This window comes from Pongo pygmaeus, chromosome 3 (genome assembly GCF_028885625.2).
Source record: "Pongo pygmaeus isolate AG05252 chromosome 3, NHGRI_mPonPyg2-v2.0_pri, whole genome shotgun sequence".
Lineage (NCBI taxonomy): Eukaryota > Metazoa > Chordata > Mammalia > Primates > Hominidae > Pongo > Pongo pygmaeus.
In genome coordinates this window covers 115,181,540-115,207,286 of record NC_072376.2, presented here as the reverse complement: position 1 = coordinate 115,207,286, position 25,747 = coordinate 115,181,540, and the positions used below count along the sequence as shown (strand labels likewise).

The window sequence follows — 25,747 nt, the reverse complement described above, 5'->3', positions numbered from 1 at the left end:
TTTTGGTAGCAATAAAAGTAAAATGATTTCGGTGAAAATGAGTCTATACTGGAAAATCAGGTTGAATTCCCTTTGTTTATAAGTATCCTTAGGGATATGACCAAGACAAATTATTTCCTATACAGTGAGTAAGGAAACAGAAGTCTAACATACACTAATTAAAATGCTATCTATCTTCTTACGTATCAAATTCCAATATTAGAATATTAAGACTTTAATGCCAGTGGCATGACTATCATCTTGGTATTGACTGATTTGTTTAATCAACCAATCTTTATTTGATGTCTATTATGGGTTACAAACTATGCGATATCCTAAAAATAACTACAAATTAAGGGCTTAATGCTAGGTATTTACTTTTTAAAAAATGTTAAGTATTTGCTTTTTTTCTTTTTTAATATCTGTGCAGAAGGAGCACTGGGCTGTGACTCAGGAGATCTGGGTTTTTTTCCGGCGGATACATTATTCCTTTCTCAAGTGCAGACAATGACGTCTGCCCTTGCTCCCCTGGGAAGGCCCCCTGGCAGGGTGAGATGGGTGCTGAAACTGAATGGCAAGAAAGAGCCAGCCAATTAAGAGCTTTCCAGGGAATGGGAAGAGAACAGTCAAAAGGCTGGTCAGACTAGTGAGCCAGGGGAGCAGAGAAAACACTTGGGAATGGAAGGGCAGTGTGGAGGAAGAGCTTCCACAGCAATGTTTAAGAAAGCAAACGAGTAAAGCAGGGACACAGTTTTATCTTTAAAACCTCGAACATTGCTAGGCACACAGTGTATGCTCGATCAGGATTTGCTGAATGAATGACTGAACGAACTGAAGGGCATAACCCAGAAGTAACACAATGTCACTGATTTTTAAGAAGAATCATACCATCTGTTGGGCGGAGAGTGGACTGAAGGGAGGTGGACAGGAAGGAAACAAGGGGACTGAGTAGGAGCCGTGCAAGAATCTAGGCAGGAAATGATGGCGGGCTGGACTAGGGCAGTGGTCGCAGACAGGATGACACTTGATGGGTCGCATATGAAGTGATTAGTGGCAGAAAGGACTCCTGAGGAATTCTTGGGTTTTGTCTTAATCTCCTAGAAGATGGCAGTGCTTCTGACAGATGTGGCCAGTATTGGGCTTGGGTGAGGTACCAAGCAGGGAGGGTTTAGGACTGACCCTGGAGGGCTGTGACTTTAAAAGGTGAGTGTGGAAGAGGCAGCCAGGGGAGTGTGCTGTGGAGGAGCCAGGAATGGAGACGGTCTGAAGTTGAATGTAGGGGTCAACCATGACACACTCTGCAAGTGGCCAAGGTAAAAAGGAGGTGACCAGATCTGGCAATGTGGAGGTGACTGGTCACTGTGAGAACAGCAGGCCTGGTGGAGTGGTGGGGATGGGATCCCAACTGCAGGAGGCCAAGCAGAGGGTGGAAGGTGGCAAGCTGGAAAGAACAACTCTAAAAAATTATTCGGAGGAACTCTGCTATGTATGGGAATACAGCAGTTGGACTGTAGCTAAATGGGATGTGGGATCAAGAGGGTGATTGTTTCGGTGTGTTTTGTTTTTAAAGATGAGGAACTCATGAAATGCTTGCTAGGTGACCTAGTCGGAGAGTGGGGAGGAGGAACGGCTAGTACAGGAGAGAGAGCTAAGAATTAACAGGAACAACAACCTAGTAAAGGTGACGGGGTTAGACTCAGGGGAGAGGTGGCTCCTCAGCTGGGCAAAGAAATTTAACCCACCAAGTCTGGATGGAAGGCTGCCAATGTGGGCACAGGCACAGGTGGGCTGGCACTTGGTGCAAAGGTGAGAGGGTTCTGGTTTCTTCTGTTTCCAACAGAGTGTGAAGCAAGGGTGTTGCATGAGTAAGGGGAGGGAAGGAGTGTTGGGGGTTTAGAAATAGAAAGCATGGAATGGTCATTTACAGAGTGGGAGAATGAAATTGTAGGAAATATAGGATTACTGGGCTGGGTTGAGAGTCCATTTCATATGGTTGCGAGACTTTTGGTGGCACGACACGTAGTCCCATATATGGTGGGGGACAAGGTCAGTGTCATAAGCATGAAAGAGGAGGCAAAGGAAGAAGGAGATGGTTCTCTCTTTAAGGTAAATATTATTTCTCTCATGTCTTAAATTTAATCACCCACATCATGTTGTTTGTAGTATTTATTGTATTATTTAGTGTTTACTAAGTAGTTCATGTGTCAATGTGATTTTCCAAGGGTACGGCCCCCTCATGAATGGTACTTATCAAGAGAGGCAGAGGGTGAGCCCAGGGGGGCAGACAGACACACAGGGAAGTGTATCCAGAAGATGAGAAAGAAAACTGCCACACCATATCCAAAGACAGCTGAAGACACCAGCTTGGGGGAGCTGGAAAATATCCCCACTGCCTTTTGTCTTTTTTCTTTACCTATTTGCTGCCTTGTGGAGGCAGGCGAGAGAGGCAGCGAGTGGGTCTGAGAGGTGGTCTTCACTGGGCTGGAGGCTGCCTGGATCACTTCAATCGCTTCGGTGTAGCCCATTTGTCTCAGGGCCTCCACCAGCTCTCTGACTGTCCCCCCAGAGACCTGTAAGAAAGAAAGGAAGGAGGAGCATGTTCTTGTGTTCGAGTCCCAGTGCAGGCTGTAAGCACTGACAGCCCACCCTTCCCTCTTCCATGCTGCCTCCTCCACTCAGGAGCCAGGAGGAAATGGAAAGGTCAGAGAAAAGCGACTAAGAAAATACAGTCTTCGAATCAAGTTTCCTGTTTCGGCTCAAAGACCACTCAGGAAATCACAGAGAAGTGGTTTGTAGTAAGCATAGAGAGAGACAGTGAGAGAAGCGCTGAGGCAGTGAAACTCTGCCTACAGTGACGTCTACACAGTCTCCCTCTGTAAGCTGAGGCTCTGAAATCCATGCAGAAACAAAAGCTAACCATGAAATTTTCAACAGAAAACTTCACCCCATGCTTTTCTACATTTTATTTTTAGAAATGAAAAAAAAAAATTCCCGGGTAATGGCTCCACTAGGAGTCACCTCACAGAACACGACTCAATGCCCTGCCATGGGGTAAGGAGTGTTCTTGGGGACAGGAAGCTACTACACATGTTGATTACAGTCGATTGTTTGCTCAGGGCCGTTAAAGTTCTGTGAAAATCCTGACCCTCTACGTAGCATTTTCACAGGAAGTCTCCAGGTATTTGAAAACGGGGAAATTCTGAAGGTATCTGAAAACAGCATTCTCAGGAAGATGGGCTGCCAACTTGGCCTGGGTCACCCTCCCAGGCCTTGGGCAATGACTGGTTTTCTTCTTCAGAGTTAAGGAAAAGGGAAGGAGATTATGCCCTGGCCAGAGATGTTAACAGAGTAAAGTCAAATGAAAATTGCTAAATCTGTAAGGTAAGGTGTTACCTCATAGTTGTCCATAAGTGTTTTGGAAGGAGCAGGACTCAGCCGGAAGGCATTATTAAGTATCCCCAGACCTAATTTCTGTGCCAGAGTAGCCCAGTTTTTGTCTGGATCAGGAATTTCTAGCAACTTATAGAGCTGCAGCTTCACATCTTCAGCCAGCTGTTTCATGTCTCCTGAAGGAAATGAAGAAGGAACACACTTGTTCTAACATGCCATAGACACTCTGGAGGGACTGATCATTGCTGCCTGGCTTGCCGTCCAACTCCCAGTGGAACCAACCAAGCTACTCTATTTGAAGGTCAAAGCCCAGCTGAGTAGAAGGCAGTATATATTTACAGTAGATTAAAACTGGATATTCTCCTTATCTACCTCTAGCATCTTTTGGTTCTGAAATAAGAAATGTACTTTTCACAGTAGACCCTGGATAATGCTGGTTCCTCCCTTTAAATGACAGTGTGGAGATAATAATGGTTAAGAGAATCTGGTTTTATTACAACCCACCTTGTGCTAGTAAATCATCAGATATAAACTCTGGCTCATATGGTTTCCCATTTAATATGTCAAATACCTGTTGGAAAGAAAAACACCAGAAATCGTTATACATCAAAGGGACCACTGGGGCGGTCTGTTTCTTTATAATAAACAACTCAGCACGTCCTCCTTAGGAGGGCCTGGTACCCTAACGATGGAGGAATGGCAAGAGGAATCAGCACCACCCTCCAAGAATATGGTACCCTTTGGGGGAAGAACAGCTGTAGGGGCTCTGGTGCTGGGAAATAGTGCTTTGCACAAACTCTCTGAGCTGGGTCAGAATACCCAACCAAACTGCAGAGAGTCAGAGCTATAGCCTTTTGGAAGGAACAGGCAGTCCAGGCCACCATGTCAATCATCTACTGCTCACAGACCTAAGGTTAGCGAAGAGCTTACTCAGAGCTGTGAAGCTGTCTCCCCTCTTCCATAGTAACAAGCTTATGAGAATGAATTGTATAAACTTGCTCAAATTGAGATGTCTAGATGTTCACAAGGCTTGGTGTTAACCCTCTGGCAATACTGACATTTTAACTGAGGGTCCAGAAATGTCTTAGGCTAGAAGAAAAATTATTCCGTAGCTGCAGAGGCATTTGTGGTGTCCTCTGCAGTCACTCTGTTGCTGGCTGACCTGGGTAAGGAGAGCGTGGGGTCACTGAGTGCATCATCTTTGTGTGTTCTGTGGCAAGGCCTTCTGGGGAAATGAGGTGCTAACATAAAGGGAGAACCATGGAGTCTCTGCCAACGTCAGTGAGCTGGACACAAACAGGCTGTGGGAGGCACATGAGCAGTTTTAGAAGTGGAGCAGCTCTCGCCTCTAGAAGAACTGATCTTGTTATGTTGGAGAGCTTGCATGCTGCCCACCTCCTCCCTCTGGCTTTTCTTCCTGGGGCCAAATGACCTAGTAACTGCTTTATATCTTCAGATCTCAGCCCTGTGGAGTTTTGAGGAAGGCTTTAAATCTATTTACTCTGTTTATATTTATTGAAATTCTAAGAAGAATTCTTAGTTTATTTTTACATCCTGAAATCACTTACCTAAGTCCTAAGCAAACAGTAACATTTATCTTAGCTTCAGAAATTGAGATGGTAACAATTCTGGTGTGAATTTGGAATGGGTAACTTTTATGTGAATTTTGTGTTTTTCTTCTAACCTTTTCTCACATCTCAACTCTGATCTGATTAGGCATACACTTTCATACTTAGAACTCGGCTGACCTAGATCTTTCATGGATAGGGTTTTTCAAGATAAAAATGGTTTCTGACAAACAGACTTTCTTAAAAATAATAGGCATGTTCTTTGGGGAATAAAGCACCAGGAAGACCATCTGTTCTTACATTCCTGAACCTCTGACTCCCTCAGGGGCAGCCATCAGACAGATGGAGCGGCACTCACCTGCCAGCTGGTGGCCATATCTAGAGGCGTGGTTCCAGGCACAACTCCTTCATCCTCTCCTGCATTTTCCCAAGAGTCATCCAGGTCATAGAGAGGCTCAAAGTTCTCCACCAGGGGATCTGCTCCTGCGAAGTTAGATTACACAGCATTAGGTAAACCCAGATCCTGTCAACTTCCAACTGCCTGCAAAGGTCAGATTCCCAAAGGCAAAGCAATGTAGCAGCTTGAGGCAATCTCCTGGATAATTTTTAAATCATAAAACGTTTCTACTGGAATATCCAGAGAAATTATTTTAAAATTGTAATTTACTTTGATTGTTAAAGTGTCTTATGACACCTGAAATAGCCAAAGATACTATTGAAAAAAAAAAAGACTTCAAATACTCTTTCACATTTAACTCTACAAGATATTTCTCAACTGAATGGTGCATCTTTAATCCTAGGGCTGATGGACAGCATGATTATAGCCACTAGGGTGCACCCTCAGGATTAGGGTCCTAACTATTCAAATTTATGCGTGACAATGTGTATTTCTCAGCCCCTTTTCTTGGACAATCAAAAGAGCAAAGATGCTTGATGTCTAGTGACAGCATGGCCAGTTTCATTGCTGGGTACAGCAATGCCAGGGTTCTGATCTTTAAATAAACAAACCTGCTAGGATGTATAATTATTGAAATATTTTGGGAAATGTAGTCTGCTCTTTAGCATCCAGCAAAAACAAAAACAACAAACAAATAAACAAAACACCAAAGTAACTCAAAGACTAGAGCTAGAGTTACTTCTCAGAGGTTTAGATGATTTTTATGAGTGTTTAGCTTGATGATTCCATTTTTGAGGCAGAACTTGTTTTTATCTTGCTGGGAGAACATCAGATGGGTCAATATCAATAATAGAAGAGTACTTAATGGGAAACAAAGAAGGATCTTCATGCTGTTTCTTGATTTTATTCTCCCAGTTCTGGCCTGACCTATGAGGCAATAAATGTAATCCCACCACAAAAAAACATGGAGAAATTAAGATGAACAATTTACAGGACCAAAGTGTGGAGGGATGAGCTATCTCTTAACTGACGCTTTTTTTTTTTTTTTTTTTTTTGAGATGGAGTCTTGCTCTGTTGCCCAGGCTGGAGTGCAATGGCGCCGTCTCAGCTCACTGCAACCTCAGACTCCAGGGCTCAAGTGATTCTCCTTCCTCAGCCTTCTGAGTAGCTGGGATTACAGATGCATGCCACCACACCCAGCTAATTTTTGTATTTTTAGTAGAGATGGGGTTTCGTCATGTTGGCCAGGTGAGTCTCGAACTGCCAATCTCAGGTGATCCACCCACCTTGGCCTCCCAGAGTGCTGGGATTACAGGTATGAGCCACCACACTCGGACTTAACTGACCTTTTCCATGACATTAAGATTAGGACTTGGTTTTTCATCTGAGTTTCTTCATTTATATATCAGAGAAACTGTTACTTACTTTTCCTTTCATGGGATTCTGAGAATTCAATATAAAGCATTTTTAAAAGGGTTATAGTTTCTTTCTTTTTCTCTTTTTTTTTTTTTTTTTTTTTTTTGAGACAGGGTCTTATTCTATAGCTCAGGCTGGAGTGCAGTGGTGAAACTGTATCTCACTGCACCCTTGAACTCCCAGGCTCAAGCGATACTCCTACCTCGACCTCCAAACTAGCTGGGACTATAGGCGCGTGCCACCATGCCCGGCTACTTTTTAAAATTTTTAATGGAGATGAGGTCTTACAATGTTGCCCTGGTTGGTCTCACACTCCTAGTGCAAGTGATCCTCCCACCTCAGCCTCTCAAAGTGCTGGGATTACAGGTGTGAGCCATCACGTCTGGCTGGTTATAGCTTCTTGTTGGAAGGCATTTAATTAATCAGTGTCTTCTAAAACTATTAATACCCACTGCAATCAGAGTTTCTTGTTCAAGAAAAAGCTCTATTTAACAAAAGAGAAAAGAAAAATATGGTGTCCCAAAGAAAAAGTTCCTATGTCTTTTGCTTTGTTTTCTTGAATTTATGAAGCATTTACCTTCTAAGTTAAAAAAAAACAAAAGCCTCTAAAGTATATCAGATATGTCAGGGCAGGCTTCAGATGCCAATTTCATTACACATATTTTGAGGTTCTAAATATGCAAGGCACTGGAGATTCAAAGATCAGCATGGATAATTTTCTATACTTCACAGGACTAGAGAATTAAATGGAATAACATCTGCAAACCTATGAGAAAAATAGGAGAGAGAAACATAGTAGAGAGAATAAAGTCCTGAAGTTCACATTGCCAAAGTGTGATTCATAGCTCTGTCACTTACTGGAACCCTGAAGTGGGATCTGGTAGTCTCTCTAGTCTGTTTCCTTGACTCTAAGATGGGGAATAATAATGGTATTTGTCACAAGGGGTGATTGGGCATTAAATGAGACTGTGCACATAAAGTGCGTATCACAGTGCCTGGTACACAGAAAGGTCAATAAGTGCTAGCCATTTTTAGTGCCTTCCACATAATGGGTCTTAATACATGGCCCATTTTCTTTTTCCTACACTTCAATTTCTAAGAGACATTTCTTTCAAAATGAAGTCTTTAAATGATTTCTTATACCAATAATCTTTTTCTTCTGGGGCCTTCTGATATGATCTGAGACTGATACCACTCAGAATTCTATAAGGAATCAAACTCTACTTTGAAAAGACCCTTTGTCATGGGAGTCAATCTAAACAATAAACCCCAAACAAACAGATGAATCAGAAAGTAAAAACTAAAATGACTGTCAGGGTAAAGCCCAAGATTACTAGTCCAAACAGTGCCTTATGGCAGATAAAATGTGATTTGCCATATAATTTTTATTTACCCTTGTTCTTCAGCAGTAGGTCTGTGGCTTAAAGAAGGCAACATGGCTGCTCTATTGAAGTTGGGTTTGCATTCCTGGTAACATTTTTCATTAATGACCGCCAGATCGCCACCTTACCTGCTGCTTTGAGAAGAGCTGCCAGCCTGGTGGACCCTCTCCCAGCTGCTATATGCAGGGGTGTGGTTCCATCGTAGGTAGTACTGTCCACATGGGCATCACCCTACAATCCAGCCCACACAGGAAAGCGTTAGTGGAAGGTTCTTTTGCCCTTTTGTCCCCACCTCCCAGTGTGCATGGCCCCTTGGGTCCTATTAGTAGCCCAACTGCTACTTTGGGCTGGCTCTGTCATTGAAGAAATCCCCAATTAGAGATGTCAAGCAAGGGGGTTGGGGGAATGTCTAAAGGTGCTACTCTGAAGCCCTCCATAAATGTTAAACTAATAATGCTGATTGTAAGGGAGAACAACAGCTACTGACTTCATTCTTTGAAAAGATTTCCTTAAATCTCCCTCAGGAATTTAATGCAAAAGCATAAGTGTGCCCTTCACCTCCAGAAGCAGGCAGCCTGCCAATGAGATGTTGTCGTGCTCCACAGCCAGGTGCAGTGCTGTGCGCCCGGACTTCTGCTCCTGAGCATTGACGTCAGCCCCAGCGGCGACCAGCAGCAGCAAACATGGCAGGCTATTGCTCATCATGGCTAGATGAATGGCATTCAGACCTAGGGTCCAAGCAAAGGGACAGTCACAGGATGGGATGGCTAACTCACAAGATGGCCCTTGTGAAGCTAAAGGAAATGGCAAAAACTGAATCATGGGGAGGGACAGTAAAGGTACTATAAGTCTGTTGTTCTGCTTTGAAGACCCACAGTCTCCTATTATGTTCTCAGGAGACACTGAACATAAATAAACATTCTCTGAATAAACGACGCTTTGTGTACTTCAAGATGAATCTTTACTCAAGCCTCTGCTTTTTCCTCCTACTAACTATTCCAAATCATCTTTAAAAAAATAAGCTTTGGTGAGCAACAGAAATGCCCAAAAGAGATGATGAACTCCAGGTGACTAAGGAAAGCACTTTTGGGTGCAAATCAAATAACACACGTTTATCAAATACCTAGTAGATATTTAGAAGGTGGAGAAAGTTACACCAATGATGTGTGATTGTCTCTTACCGTCCCCGTTGGGGTGGTCAAGAAGTAGTGCTGCCTTTCTGTGCTTGAGTAAGATACTGAGAACTTTATCATGTCCTTCTTTGGCAGCTAGGTGCAAAACAGAGTTACCCAAGCGGTCCAGAAGGCTCAGGTCAGCCCCAGCCCTCAGCAAATCCTCCACCACATCTTCCTGATTAGTGATCACTGCCAAGTGCAAGGGCGTCTGGAAAGTGAAAGGGCAGGAGATTCACTGGTCAGCAGTGAACACTTACTTACAACTCACAGCTTGGTAGCTGTCACTGCAATAGGTGGGGCCATACTGCAGGAATATTTCTCATTCCCAGATTAACTTCTGACCTTGGCACCCAAGTTATCCTGTTCCATACCATATGCTAATGAAGTACATATATTGTACTAACACTTAGCCATTCAATAATTCATGTTTTAAAATTCTTATTTATCTTAAATTTAATTGACAAATAGTAATTGTATATATTTATGAGGTACAATGTGATGTTTTAATCTAAGTTTACAACATAAAATGATTAAATCAGGCTAAGTTACAAATCCATCACTTCATATACTTACAATTTTTTCTGTGGTGGGTTATTTTCATATTTACAAGTCTTAATAGCTTCTTGTTTCTCACTACAACCCACTGATTGTTGATTTTGAGCACACCTAGTAGTAAATTTAGTTTTCTTAAATTTCTGGTAGGAGTTACCTTCAGCTGATAATTTTATATTAATAAATCAAATTAAGGCTATGTTTTCACTGAAGAAATTTAAATAAAGTACTCAATAGAAACCAATTAACAAAAGTGCCGTGATTCTATGCTGACATGGAAACTAAATTTACTAAATTAAAAAATACTGTCCCATGGACTGGCTCCTGAGACCAGTCAATATAGCTTTCCTACACCCATTTCATAAAAAGTATTATAAGATTCTAAATAACAACCAGGATAATACAAGTATCTCACCAAGGGGGCTCAGATGAATAAAAAAGGTGAGCTGCTGATACCTAATAGGTACTTAAATAGTTCATTTGACTATCCTGCCCACAAGGTATTACTTTGGTGAATGCAAATAAGATGTTTTGCAAACTGTGTGTTTTCAAAAATGAGTAAGACAAATACAATCACAAACGTATCTTTCAAATAACTGAGTTCACTGACAGAGAACAGCAATGTATCTTTACACAAATCAGTTTATTTCACAGGAGCCTAACTATGACATCCAGCCAGTCTTATGACAATTTGCCTAAAATTCCCTTTTCATTGAGCAGTTACTGGCTATAGTAGGAGGTGAGCCACCAACCTCCTAGCTGTGTAGGTGACCACAGCACATGATAACTGGCAGGATGAATGATGGGAGGGTCGTCTAAATCTCAACTACAGTGATTATTTAATATATCAGATCAAGACCCTTTTTTTTTGCCAAATTATTACTCGCCCTTATTTCTTTCATTTTCTAGGACTATCAACCTGGCCTGAAATGAAGTGATGTCCTCAAAACTTTAGATATTGTTGCCAAGAGCCTTCTTCTCAAAAATAAGTCAATAGAAACTGTGTTTACTAATCTGTGTTTTCTGAAATGCTACCTGGGGAGATGGGAAAAGGAAAGAGAATGAGATTGTGAAAAAAGGATCTGAAATTATAAGATAGTATACCATTCAGGAATTAGAAATTATCTGTAGCTTGAATTTAATTAAAAAATATCTTATGAGTCAGAGAGGTTTTTTTTTTTTAAATATTTTCTTCCACAGTCCAATCAATGGTTTTCCATGATATAAACCTTCTAGATCTTAAATCCAAGGATTATATCTTAAACAATTATACCTTCATGCTATGGCTGTGGGCATGGGGACTTACACAGACATTCTGGAAAGCCAAATATACAAATGTCCCAGCAACCCAACACTTGCAGATGTATCTGGGTGAAATTCTGACACAAATCCACAAGAGGACATAAGTGAGGACAGTCACTGCAGTATTATCTACTGAGGTAGGAAGTTAGAAGTTGGTTAAATGTCTACTACTAGGAAACAAGGATGTTATAGGTGGAAGACCCATACTAGATTCTCTTCAGGTGCTGAAACAACAAACTAGCTGTATATAGAACTGTGTGGATAAGCAGTGAAGGCAGAAATACAGTAACATGTAGCACAACGCCACTTAGGCATTTAAAAAATATATGCACAAAGAACTATACAGATACACACAAGTGTGTGTAAAACTGGTGAAATCTGATTAAGATCTGTGGATTGTACCAACATCTATTTCCAGGTTTTGACACTGTTCTGAGGTTATGCAGGATGTTACCATTGGGGGAAACTGGGTGAAGAGACCTCTGGTTTCCTTGCAGTAAATACTAGGAGTTCCTAGTATGTTTTTGTAACCTCCTTTGAATCTATAATTAAATTAAATTTATAAAATTTTAAAGGTTAATGCAAGGCAAGAGAAGTACATTTAACATAATGTGGATTTTATGTGAGAGTATATGAAAATATCTATGTATTTCAAGTATATGCACATTTGTATCCAGTACTTGAAAAACTTCCTATAAACACAATAGTGACATTTGTGCTAGCAGACCTGGGCATTGTCAGGGTGGGCAACTTTGACTTTCCAATGTAGATTCTTCTGTACCATTTTTAAAACTATGAATATACATGATATTTATAATAATTAAAAACATAAAATAGAAATACATAAGACCCTCCAATAATGTTTTATGGGAACATAGACAAATAAAACAATCCATACCAAACACGATAGAGTGGTTGTCTATGTCGGGGGAAGGAGAATGAGAGGAGAAAAAGGCTTAAAGAGAATATTTTCATAAAAAATCCTAACTCTGTGCACTTGGACTATTTTGAGTGTGTTTCTACAGGGTGGGTGGGGAGAGGAATTTGATCATGACAGATGGTCACAGAAATGTACTAAGATTAGTGAAAGGTATTTGGGAAGAATGCTTAAGATAATTGTCAAATAATCCAAATTATTTAGAGAACTGTATCATTTTCCATTAATAATAGTTACTAGAGAACCTTTACAACAGATAATCAAGAGTTCAAATCTTAGCAGTTTCTAATTCTCAAATCAAAGTTGCCACTGGGTGTGTCTGACACCTAGAAGGCATACTAGGGAAGCCAGAATCACTGCCCATTAATGAGACTGGTGGTAAGGTGGGGGAAAAATGGACATATAGTCTTCTGAGAGTCCCCAAATCAGAAGGGATAGAAGTATCAATGGTGGTGGTTTCAGGGTTTTTGTCTCTAACACACTGGAGAGTCTCAACATATGTAACCAAATGATACAGTAAAGAGTTTAGGATATAAAAAAAAAAATCACAGCTACTGGCCAGACGCAGTGGCTCGTACCTGTAATCCCAGCATTTTGGGAGGCCAAGGCTGGCAGATCACGAGATCAGTAGTTCAAGACCAGCCAGACCAACATGGTGAAACCCCGTCTCTACTAAAAATACAAAAATTAGCTGGGTGTGGTGGTGCACGCCTGTAATCCCAGCTACTCAGGAGGCTGAGGCAGAAGAATCGCTTGAACCTGGGAGGCGGAGGTTGCAGTGAGCTGAGATCGCGCCACTGCATTCCAGTCTGGGTGACAGAGCGAGACTCCGTCTCAAAAAAAAATCACAGCTACTAATCCTGTTGTGCTGTGTCCTTTGCAGATCCTATTTATAAACATAAAATAAGTAATTCCTTGAATATGACTGTTAAGCAGGGTTTGAAAAGAGGACTGAGAAGCTACAATGTCCCATTGCTAGTTTTATTCATAGGTTTGTGATGACTACAAGGAACAATCAGTCAAAAGTCTGCAAGAATCAAGCTTTACAGGCAAAATGACCTTACGGATATCAATGACCCCCCAAATGGTATGAAAGTTTCAAGAAGACATCCTTTAAATGTAAATCTACAATCACACTTCATACTAGTTATTTTATATTAACAGGCAGTGAAGAGTCACTAACTTTACTTTTCCTTTGACATGAAGCACAACAACCAGTGAAGAAGCCTAATGGTAACTTATATTGAATGAAAAATGGTCATTTTCCCCTATCAGGAAACCTATTAATTTTTACCTAGTCACAGGTAAAAACTATTAAGAGCCACATGTAAACGTTTTAGTAGTTTTGCTTTAAATGCACTTTAAAGCACACTTTTTTTTTTTTTTTTTTTTGGAGACAGAGTGTCACTCTGTCACCCAGGCTGGAGTGCAGTGCCACGATCTCACCTCACTGCAAGCTCAGCCTCCGGGTTCACACCATTCTCCTGCCTCAGCCTCCCGAGTAGCTGGGACTATAGGCGCCTGCCATCATGCCTGGCTAATTTTTTTTTTTTTTTGTATTTTTAGTAGAGACGGGGTTTCACCATGTTAGCCAGGATGATCTCAATCTCCTGATCTCATGATCTGCCTGCCTCGGCCTCCCAAAGTGCTGGGATTACAGGTGTGAGCCACCGCACCTGGCCTAAAGCACATTTTAAAAAATGGAAATAAAAATAAGAAAATAAATATTTTAATTTCCTTGAAAGAAAATGAAGTTTTAATTAATTTTCTTTAAAATAATAAAAGCATTTTCCTTTAAAGTGAGGAAATAGAAATGATTCACATCACTGCTTTAAAAACTGAGAGAGCAGGAACAAATATCTTTACTAAGTAAATAATTACACAGGATTTTGGCCATATTTTTGGAGTGAGAGATACACGTGAACCAGCAAACCATCTCTCCAAGGAGGATGAGGAAGATGCTTCGGGTCGATGAAGGGAAGGAGACAAAGAGAAAGATAATAAGTGGGCAAGGGCAGGAGCCCCATACAGCAGACTGGTGGGAGTAGGGGAAAGACAGTGAGGTGGGAAAAGCAATCAGGGGCAGGAAGGAGGAAACCTCAGGAGCCGAACCCCATCTTGGCTTCATGCCAGTGCAGTTGCTCAGCCAGAAAGGCTGGCTGGGGTCACTGGGCTCCCATCACCAACGTCCAAGCTCTGCTTCTGCCCAAGTGGCTCCCAGGCTCCTTGCCTCTCCCTGAATTCTGCACATGCCCATCAAGGGGCCTCGCTGTGTCTCCAGCTAACTTCTCCCTTTGCAGTGTTGGAAGACCTCTGGAAAAAACAGTTCCTCAACTTGTATTTTCAGCCCACCTAATTAATTCCTAAGAAAACCCGATTTGGGCAAAACTCTGATGTTCCCACTTTTCCTCACTTGGAGCTGTCTTTCCGCTTCTGAAAGACACCTTTTCCTCCTCAAGCAAACTTTTAACCTTTCTGTGTGGTGATTTCAGAATGCTTTATTTGATATACATTTAATCTGGATGTTGTCAAGGTATGTTTCAGTAGACTTCAAAATTATTATAAATTACTGGCTTTTCAAACTTTTTTTTAACTTTATTTTTCTTGACAGATGTGACATTTTTACTTTAGTTTCTCCCTCTTAAATGAAAAAACTGTTTGATTTCTAAAGTTTAAAGTTTGCCTTCCCCTAGCGGGATGCTGAATTTCATTGTGGCTTGATGGCCGTTATACCCACAGATCAAAGGATCCTACATCATAAAGTAACATTCTCAACTAATGGGATTTTAGATATTACCTACAAAGGTTTGTTTTTGTTTTTGCTACTGTTAACATTACTAAAAATAACATGCACCCAAACATAACAAAAGAAAAAGTAAACTACAGATTTTTCTTCAGTTGTTTTCTTGAGATTTCTGCTTACCTGGTACAGATCATTTCTCATGTTGATAATGTCATCAGAAATCAAACCAGCTGTGACTTCTAGTAGATCCCTCACAAGTTGAGAATGAAGGTGGATGATTGCTAAGTGTAAGACACTGGAATAAAAACACAGTGGCAATAATAACTAAAATGTTAATGAAAAAGAAAGGATTCCCAAGATGTGATTAGACTCGAGGATGGAATCTGTTCTCATACCTAGTTTTATTTGGCCCTAAAATGTTTTGAATCTATAAAATGCATTGAATCTGAGGTAGGATGCTGTCTCCAGAGGACTGGTCCCTCCCAACTGCCTACCCAAGGCTGCTATGTTATTTGTGGTACTTTCCTGGCCTCTGGGAGCATTCACGTCTGACCCCTTGATGTATAAACACACTGAGGCTTCCAGCCCAGAAAGACCTAAGCTTAAATCCCAATTCTGCCTCTATACCATGGCTTTGGGCGATTTTCTTCTCTACCTTTCCCCCTGACTTTTCCTGACACACAGATTCTATGTAAAATGAATGTCTGGCACTAGGAATTGTTCAGAAAAACTTAGTTACCTCACCTAGCCCTGCTGCCCTCCCCCAAAATACAGTGCAGTGGTTTTTTAAAGATCTTTCCAGATCCCAAGGGGGGAGAAAGGAGTGAAGCTTTTAAGTACTGGGAGAAAATTCTTGCAGTAAACTTGTGAAGAAACAAAGTAATTTTATTTCCCACCACTCCTGCAAACATTCCGGCAAACATTCCCTCTGCCTGGAACGTTTTTGCTCCTTTCTTCTGCCTGAACAATGCCTACTCCATCCTTTATATTCTAGTTCAAACCTGACATCCTCAGAGAATACTTTCCTAACCTCTTAGGTGGAGCAAGTTGTCCCTCTCAAATTTACTGCTTGGTTATGCAACTGCAGTTTTCTACACATTTTTCTCGTTCTCTGTCCTGTCATCTCTGGGGCAGGTTCTGTCTGAGTCAGCCTTACAGCTCTAGCATGCAGTAGAGGCACAAAAATAAGAATCATAGAAGGACCCTAAGAGCTTACACTAATGAGGCTGAACATACTGGTGGTGTCAAAGTCACTCAGAGGAGCATAATTCTTTTAATTATTAAAAAACATACTATTAAAATTCAAAACAATAACAATCACAATCATTTTTACCAGTGGCTACTATTTGTTGGGAGCTTTGATTTACCTGACTATGCTAAGCATTTGATATATATTGTCTTTTTACTATAACAATAATCCTATGAGTTAGGTAATATTATCTTCACTTTTCGGCTAATGAAACTGAGACTTGCAGGCGTCATATAACTCAGTCAAGGCCAATACGTGGTGAAGCTGGGATTCAAGCCCAGGCCTGTCTTACTCCAAAGCCATCTCTTAATCCCTTAAGCAATCCTGCATAGGGGATACATGTGCACTGTTCTAAAGACATTCAGATGAATGTCTAAGAAGATGACCACTCCAGAGCATGGACAGATTGAGGTGCAGAGCACACTAAAGCATCTCGTGGCAGCACTACATCTGGGACACGAGGTACAAGCTGGATCTTCTCTAAAATAAGCTATCAGGTGCCACTTTACTCAAGCCTCTTCCTTAGCAATAGCAAGTATATCGTACTTGGGATTAACCCCGGCACAGAAGAGCCTAAAAAACTAAATTGTGATTTTGCTACTTGAGAAATATTTTAAAACGGATGATCTCAGGGTTTCACTATTGCTTCTTGAAATGTGATACTGGAAGAAGACTTCTGAAAAGGGCCTAAACTCTGACATAGACATGATGCACATATACCAAGAAAAAGGTCATACTTCTAAAACTGCTCGAAAATTTCCATGTGCAGCTCAGCATTTCATAGCAGAAGTACATTCCCCCTCCCCCTCAAATCCTCACACCCTTATGGGAATTTCCCCAATAGCAGAAGTTTTATATATTTTTCTTTATTATATTTTCTATGATGACTAATGGCCACAGAATTTAAACTATTAGCCAAATATGACGAGCTGAATTAAAACAAGAGACTTGGGCTGTGATGGCCAAAAGCTGCCCTATACCTATGCTCTTATGAGGATCCTCTGGTCTCTCCAAGTCCCAAATCTGTGGCCTCTCTGAGAGCCGGCTTGTGTGAGTGTGCTTGGGTCTTAGGAGGGAACTTGCATGTGCCTCGCCTTGTATCCCTTCCTACAATCCTCCCTTCAGATATCAGCACTTCCTTTCTAATATGTGTATGTGCTCATCTTCTTAGACTTATCAATTTAACAGGTCCCTGGAAATGCCACTTGAAACACTGCTGTCCTGTCTTGGTTAACTGCTTTTTCTTGTGGTTGTATGCTATTGAATGCTAACTGGATTATCTAACCCTGAAAAAGCATTCTGCTGTTCATGGCTTTATACCAAGAAGGTTGTACTGGTTCGTCTCATACTGTATAACAAGGCCAGTGGTTATACCACATCCTTGGTTACGTTGCAAGGAATGAGAACAAAGGTGTCTCTGCTTGAAACCCTGAGGTTGTTACTTTCCTAAAGTGCTTGGTTTAATTTTTAAACTGAAGTCTAAAACACAGCACTCAAGAGCTCTTCCACAGAAAAGGATTTCTCTATGTTGATGCTATTTTAGGAAGGTTTTAGATAAGGCACTTGACTTGAATGTGAAGGCTGCTGTCTCTTGTTATTTTTATAGGCTTTCGAGATCATTTTAGAAGTCTCAATGAAAGGACTAAGAGAACTGTTTTAGAAAGAAGCCAGGTGGCTTTGCAAATACAATCTCAGTAATAGCAGGAATGGAAGGCATGGTGTTTGGAATGTTTGACTCCCACACATGGGCTGGAGCAGTCACAAAAGTCTGAAACAGTCACAGACTGATGACCATCAGAAGAGGGAGCAGAGAAGAAACCAGTAATGGGAAAGAATGACCAGTCCCTCTTAATCTTTCTGTTGTTGTTGCTGCCTTTATTGGGCTTTTTCTTGAGTACACTGTCATAAATATGCAGCTGGGATAACAATGCTTCAGGGATTTGGTAGGACTCTTTTAACAATTCTCCAAATATTACTTCAATAAACAAAGCAAGGCTTTTCAAAAAGTACCATTACCTACACACATCTTAGTTTTCTTGCCCAGAGAGATTCACTCTTAGATGAGTCCTCCAGCTACTACAGATTCCAACAGATGACAGCAGCAGGATGGAGCAGCAAATTGTGCTACTTAACCTTATTCACACATTATTTTTCTTCATCGTTCCAGTGAGAGGACTCAATATATTTGAACAATTATTTTTACCTCTAGTCAATATGCATTATACGATGCTCTTCTTCTTCCCTACCCAAGACACCTATCATGCAAAAGTTTTGACTTACCTGTCCCCATTCTCATCCTGCACGGCAGTGAGATGGCGCTGGACGGCCAGCAGCATCTTCACGTCTCCTGTCACTGCGTAGTCGAAAAGGGCATTGGCATGCCTCTTTGCAAGCTGCATAGCTTTCTCTAGAAAGAGGTTATCTGTAAGGCAATGACCACAATCATAGTTGAGTGCTCCTACTTTTGTTTTATGGGTATGGCATGCTTAAGGCCAAACTGACCAGCATCAGTGTTGTGACACCTTGACATATCATTTTAGTTGAAAATACTCTTTCAATGCTTTTGGATTGTGTTGACTAGAAAAAGCACAATTGGACACTGGGTCACTGACAAATATAGTTAGAGATTGATCTTAAAGAATCTGTGTATGATTTGTTAGAGGAAAAAAGTTTAGAAATGTGTTATTTTAAGGGAACAATCATTATCTGTTATTTTAAGGAAAACAATCTCCAAACAATGTTAGATTTTACCATGATTTTAAATCACCAATATCTTGGTGAAATAATCCTTCACTGGAATCTCTAACAATTAGCTTGTTAGGCAATGTGTGAAAAGACACATGTCTCTGCCATAAACAGAGACTTTCAATGAGCCACTCACGTTTTTGTAAAGTTTGTTCCATTAAGGTCAGGGAATGGCAATTGTGACCTTTGGGCCAAAACCTGTTTATGGCCTGCTTTTCATATAGCTCCCTAGCTAATCATGGCTTATACATTTTTAAAGGGTGTAAAAAAAAAAGCATATGTGATAGACACCACATGTGGCCACCAACTCTAAATATTTACTACCTTTGCTTTTACAGACGTCTTCTTAGTACGATCTAGGATGACCTAGAATCATGACACATATGCTAATAAGTATTGGTTCACAGTAAACGCAAAAGTACATTTTCTCCTAATCCTACTTCTTCAAAGACGGCACAAGATAAAAAGAAAAGTTCCTATTTTAAGGCAAAGTTCTATTTCAGTATGACGGTTAAGCCAGAATCTAGACAGGGTGACTATTAAGCTTGTGGAAATACTTCTGTATTTATCTGTGCCAGAAAAGAAGTTGATTATCTCTTACAATACCCTAAAACTGCATGATTATGACTGGAGAATGTACATATAAATTTCTGTCCTTTAAATTCAAAGATAACAGAGCAAAAATGGAAATCCCAGTGTGAATAAAATGATCTGACATATGTTTTTCCAAAGGCATACAGAACTTTGAAGAGTACACTAAACTAGATATTGATATATCATCTTTAGATTAGCAGATACCTTTCTGCACCTAGGACTGACCCCTCCCCAGCCAACCAATAGAACGTAATTTGTGTGCTCACTTACCCTGAACCCCAGCACTCTCTTCTTTTGTTCCTGTTGCATATGTTAGAGTGACCTCACCATTCCCATCGGTGGCCTCGCTGGGCTCCTGATCTTGCTCTGTGGTTTCAATAACTTTCCCAAAGAGGTTTACAGTGTTTTTGTCATCACTTTTGTCACAACCTTCAGGGTCCTTTTCAGATTCAGTGTCCATGGTTCCTAAGATAAATGCAAAAACATCAGATTTTTCTCAGTAAAATGTATTTAGTGATAATTCACTATTCCAATGTAGGTCAGATAAAGGTAAGAGACAAGTTTGCTGCAAAAGGAAAAGAAAAATAATAATTTAAAATTCTTTTAAAAATGGTCATATCATAAATACCATGTTTTGGAGATATTCTAAACTCATTTCTAAAAATCATTTTTAGTATACTTCTAAAATCTTAAATCTCATTTTGCTTATTTGTAAAGGAGAAAAATGAAATAAAGCTCTTCTGTGAATTGCAGGAAAGCTGAATTTTTAAAGTTCTTGAAAGCAGAGCAGTTTTTTCCTAATGCTAATGAACAAAGCAAGTCATAAAGACGTATTGTTGACTCACATTCTTTAGTGTGGGAGCTATCCAGTGTACCATTCCTGATCACCCTCTTTCAGGTTCAACTATGTTATCTGACAGATATGAGAGCATCTAGCTTTTATGTGGGAGACCTGCTTCAAATTCTTGTTCTGCCACTAACTTCTGTGTGCCTTCAGTGAGTATGAACATTTCTGAACTTTGGTGCCTTTTGTGTGCAAAAATGGAGATACTATTTTCCATATAGAGCAGTCATGAAGATAACAGTTAAAACATGTAAAAGCACTTGGCACAAAAATAGGTATTCAATAAATGGGAAGACTTCTTTATAGTATTATTTCTTCCATGGGTACACTAGAATGGACCTGTAATATAAACTATCAACACATGGTTTAACTGCAGCTTCTCAGGGGATGACTTCATGGGAAAAGACTGATCCTATAAAACTCAAAATGATTTCAGAAGTGTACTATTTGAGAAAAACAGAGACAGAATACATTAAGTTTGATGTTTAACATGTTTGAATAGTCAGGTCTCTGTTGTCTCTTTTCAATGCTCTTTTCTTTCCTCTGTTCATGCCACTTACAAAGTAAATATATAAAATATATAAAAGGAATAGAATTTATACTAGCCACAGGAAATAATATCTTTTGGGAAAAGTATCTTCTCAGTTTATTTGCATTCATCAATGATTTTTCAAGATGATAATACTGTTGTGATAAGTAATGATTTTAAAAACCCTTTTTAGCATTATTTTTTTCCTTTCTTGGTATTAAGAACAAAGCATTACTTACCATGCTTCATCCCAGCATTAGATTTAGTAGTTCCAGGATGGAAAGTAATCCCACCATAAGTAGGAAATCCATAGTGCGGGAAGCTATACCCTGAAATGGCAAGTAAAACAAATGAAACATCACGGAGATATTTTACAAAGACTCAGCACAACTTAGTGTCTGTCTCTCAGGTGAGCACAGCCTTTGGTGTGACAGGACAGTATTGTGCCCACACATGGTTTTTCTGTTGAGACTAAGACACATGGTGGGGGTCATGGGACCATCAGAATTCCACTTTGGTAAAGTTCACATTTTGGCAACTCTGACAGCACCCCAGATTTGGGGAGGGGTTGTGATGGAGAAAGCCTCTACTCCTATGTGAAGGGGAGAGGCTAATAGTGAGGGTCATCAACCAAACTCAGACTTGCCTATGTAGAAGACATTAAAATAACCCCTTGAGGAGAAAAACTAAATCAAACAAAGCACAGAAAAACATACTGACTCCTCAATGGAAAAATGGCCACCACTGTTCATTCTTAGGCATTTTTGGTGGAAGCATAAACTGGTACAACTCTTTGGGGAAACAGATGGCATTAGATGTCATGCCCTCTGACGTAGTAATTTTACTACAAAGACTCTAATTTACAAAAGTAATCTGGAATAAATGAAAAGTTAGGTGGATAGGGGTTCAGTATAGCATTTTATATAGAAAACAGGAAACTACATGTAAGTAAGTTATACTATGGTTTGTTCACTTGAGGAAATGAGTCATTAAAATGATGCTTATAATTTATGCTTAAAGTTCATATTACTGGAGGAAATGTTTATGTTAACATCTCGGGTAAACGTTGCACATATGACTCTATACACACAGTCATGGTGCAAATGATAGTAAAATAGTATTGCAAATAAATGGATTAAAATAAAATGCATAATGATGATCACAGCTGTATTCAGGGTAAAATTTATAAATATATACTATAACATATACAGTAGTAGTTAATCTTTGATGGCAGATTTTATGTGTTTTCAAATTTTCTACAATGTAGTATATAGAGATGTTTAATATATAGCTATATTGTAGTATGTATAATATAAAATATTTTCAATGTTTCCAAACAAAAACAAGACAACTATGTCAAAAAATGTAAAAGAGAAATATACCAAAATCTTTAGGGAGGTATTCATTAAATAACTGGCTTTGGGGTACTTTTTTTTCTACTTAATGGCTTTTGAGATTATCTACATATTGTAAAATGAACATGGATTTCTTTGAAAAATAAATTTACATTTGTCAGGAAATTTTAATTAATATACTCAATAATATCAGAGCCACTCAACTCAAAGACATGCTCAGAAACCAAAGAAAATTCTACCCTCTCCAATATGAAAAAGTTTTAGGAAGAATAAGTATTTTTGTACCTGGACCTGTACTTCCAGTGCCCCCTCCTCCACCGCCACTACCAAACATGCCTCCGCCTCCCGCTCCGGCGCCACTACCACCGCCGAAACTATCCGAAAAATTGGGCATGAGCTTCTGACGTTTCCTCTGCACTTCTTCTTTATCTGTATTTAAAGGAAGAGAAACCAGAGGAGAAAAGATTGATTCGGTCCCACCACTAGCCACAGAACGACCACTGATTCTAATGGTATTTTTAAACATCTTAAAGGGAAATAGAAAGCACTCAAAGAGGAAGAGATGCTAAATTTCAAGAAGCATTATATTTATTCCAATGGGTATGAAGGCTGAAAGTTAGCTCCAGAGACACCACAGAGCAGTACACACCCAAATCCACTCTACAACAGTTTCTTAAGTCCCCAGTGTTGTTAAAACTAGTGAAATATTGGATTGTCCAGCAAAAAGATACTGAAGATGCTGAATAAAAAAATCATTGACCCTTTTGCTTGGTCACACAAAATAACTCATGTTAATAAGTTAACATTTATTATACATCTACAATGAGCTAAATGCTGGAAATAAAAAAAAGCATGACATAATGTCTTTGCTGCCAAGAACCCTCCAACATAATTTTAAGATAGTGGGGGAAAGACTTAGTGAGACAGCACTATAACAGGACATACATTAAATTCATGGTGCAGATCAGTGTTCTAGGAGTTTGGGGAAAACCTTTTAGGAGGTCACTGAGGTATGGGAAATTCAGGAAAGGCTTCTCAGAATCAATTTTATATAAGAAGAGGAAAAAGGAAGATGTTTGAAGGGGATATGGAGGAAACACAATAATGAAGGAAAGATATACACAGGGTGCTTTTGAGAACAGCAGTAGATAAGTTTGGCTGAAGTGAGTTTAGTACAGGCATGCCTCTGAGATATTGAAAGGTTCAATTCCACTTCACTGCAACAAACCAAGTCACATGATGTTTTTGGTTTCCCAGTACACAAAAAAATTATGTTTACACTATACTATAGGCTATTAAGTGTGCAACATAATTATGTCTTAAAAAGCAATGTACATATCTTAATTAAAAACACTTTATTGCTAAAACAGGCTAATGATCACCTAAGCCTACAATAGGTTGTAATCTTTGTACTGGTGGAAGGTCTTGCCTCGATGTTGATGGCTGCTGACTGATGAGGGTGGTGGCTACTGAAGGCTGGGTGGTTGTGGCAATTTTTAAAAATAAGACAACAATGAAGTTTGTTGAAGTTTGTCAATTGACTCTTCCTTTCACAAAAGATTTCTCTATAGTATACAATGCTGTTTTGATAACATTTTATCCACAGTTTTAACTTCTTTCCATACTAGGGTCAATTCTCTCAAACACTGCTGCTGCTTTACTAAGTTTATGGAATATTCTAAATTATTGTCATTTCAACAATGTTCACAGCATCTTCTCCAGGAGTAGATTCTATCTCAAGAAACTACTTTCTTTGCTCATCCATAAGAGGCAATTCCTCAACCATGAAAGTTAAATCATGAGCAGCAGTTCGGTCCCATCTTCAAGCTCCACTTCTCACTCTCATTCTCTTGCTATTTCCACCACATCTGCTGTTATTTCCTCCACTGAAGCCTTGAACCCCTCAATGTCACCCATGGGGGCTGGAATCAATTTCTTCCAAATTCTTATTAATGTAGATATTTTGACCTCCGTCCATGAATCACAAATGTGTTTAATGGCATCTAGAATGGTAAATCCTTTCCACAGGGTTTTCAATTTACTTTGCCCAGATTCATCAGAGTAATCACTATTTACGGCAGCTACAGCCTGACAGAATGTATTTCTTAAACAATAAGACTGAAAGTCAAAATTACTTTTTGATCCATGGGCTGCAGAATGGCTGTTAGTAGCCATGAAAACATCTCCTTCAGAGCTCTTGGGTGACCAGGTGTATTGTCAATGAGCACTACTATTTTGAAAGGAATCTTTTTTTTTCTTTTTTCTCAGAGAAGTAGGTCTCAACAGCGGGTTTAAAAATATTCAGTAAACCATGCTGTAGACAGATGTGCTATCAACCAGGTTTTCTTGTTCCATTTACAGAGCAAAGGCAGAGAAGATTTGGCATAATTCTTAAGAGCTCTAGGATTTTCAGAATGATAAATGAGCACTGGCTTCAATTTAAAGTCACCAGCTGCATTAACTCCTAATGAGAAAGTCAGCCTTTGTTTTTTTTTTTTTTTTTTGAGACAGAGTCTCACTCTGTTGCCCAGGCTGGAGTGCAGTGGTGCAATCATAGCTCACTGCAGCCTCGACCTTCTGTGTTCAAGTGATCCTCCCACCTCAACCTCCTGAGAGTCAGCCTGTTTTTAAAAGCTTTGAAGCCAGGCATTTTTACATCTTCTCTCTAGTTATGAAAGTCCTAGATGGCATCTTCTTCCAATGGAAGGTTGTTTCTTGTACACTGAAAATCTGTTTGGTGTGGCCACCTTCATCAATTTTCTGAACTAGATCTCCTGGATAACTTGCTGCAGCTTCTCTGTCAGCATTTGTTGCTTCACCTTGCACTTTTAAGTTATCGAGATGGCTTCTTTTTTAAACCTCATAAACCAGCCTCTGCTAGCTTCCAACTTTTTTTCTGCAGCCTCCTCACCTCTCTAAGCCATCACAGAATTGAAGAGAGTTAAGGCCTTTCTCTGGATTAGGCTTTAGTAAAAGGGAATGTTGTGGCTGGTTTGATCTTCTACTCAGACCACTAAAACCTTCTTCATATCAGTAATAAGGCTGTTGTGCTTTCTTATCGTTTGTGGGTTCCCTAGAGTAGCACTTTTAATTTCCTTCAAGAAATGTTCTTTTGCATTCTTGGCTAACTGGCACAAGAGGCCTAGCTTTGGGCTTATCTCAGCTTTTGACATGCCTTCCTCACTAAGCTTAATCATTTTTGGCTTTTGATTTCAAGTGAGAGGTGTGACTTTTCCTTTCACTTGAACACTTGGAGGCCACTGTAAGGTTATTAATTGGCCTAATTTCCATATGGTTGTGTGATAGGGAATAGGGAAGCCTGAGGAGAGGGAGAGAGATGGAGGAATTGCCAGTCAGTAGAGCAGTCAGAACACACACAACATTTATCGATTAAGTTTGTCATCTTACATGGACACTGTTTGTGGTACCCCAAAACATCAAAGATCACTGTTCACAAATCACCATAACGGATATAATAATCATGGAAAAGTTTCGAATATTGAGAGAATTACCAAAATGTGACACAGAGACATAAAGTGAGTACATGCTGTGGGAAAAATGGCACCAATAGACTTTCTTGACACTATTGC

General features: G+C 39.9%; 1 protein-coding gene across 4 annotated transcripts in view; it reads right to left on the bottom strand.

Annotated features, from left to right (window-relative positions):
• The window catches only part of NFKB1 (nuclear factor kappa B subunit 1), a 115,712-nt gene that overhangs the window by 1,394 nt on the left and 88,571 nt on the right, over window positions 1–25,747 (bottom strand). For all 4 annotated transcript variants that reach the window (XM_054484536.2, XM_054484537.2, XM_063663931.1 and 1 more), the window contains 12 exons: window positions 22,443–22,586; window positions 21,042–21,131; window positions 19,700–19,894; window positions 18,371–18,512; window positions 15,022–15,136; window positions 9,314–9,515; window positions 8,691–8,860; window positions 8,261–8,363; window positions 5,296–5,420; window positions 3,874–3,940; window positions 3,373–3,545; window positions 2,393–2,549 (listed from right to left, as the gene is read on the bottom strand). In XM_054484536.2, the coding sequence (XP_054340511.1) occupies window positions 2,393–2,549; window positions 3,373–3,545; window positions 3,874–3,940; window positions 5,296–5,420; window positions 8,261–8,363; window positions 8,691–8,860; window positions 9,314–9,515; window positions 15,022–15,136; window positions 18,371–18,512; window positions 19,700–19,894; window positions 21,042–21,131; window positions 22,443–22,586 (1,683 nt within the window). The remainder of the gene's footprint in view (window positions 1–2,392; window positions 2,550–3,372; window positions 3,546–3,873; window positions 3,941–5,295; window positions 5,421–8,260; window positions 8,364–8,690; window positions 8,861–9,313; window positions 9,516–15,021; window positions 15,137–18,370; window positions 18,513–19,699; window positions 19,895–21,041; window positions 21,132–22,442; window positions 22,587–25,747) is intronic.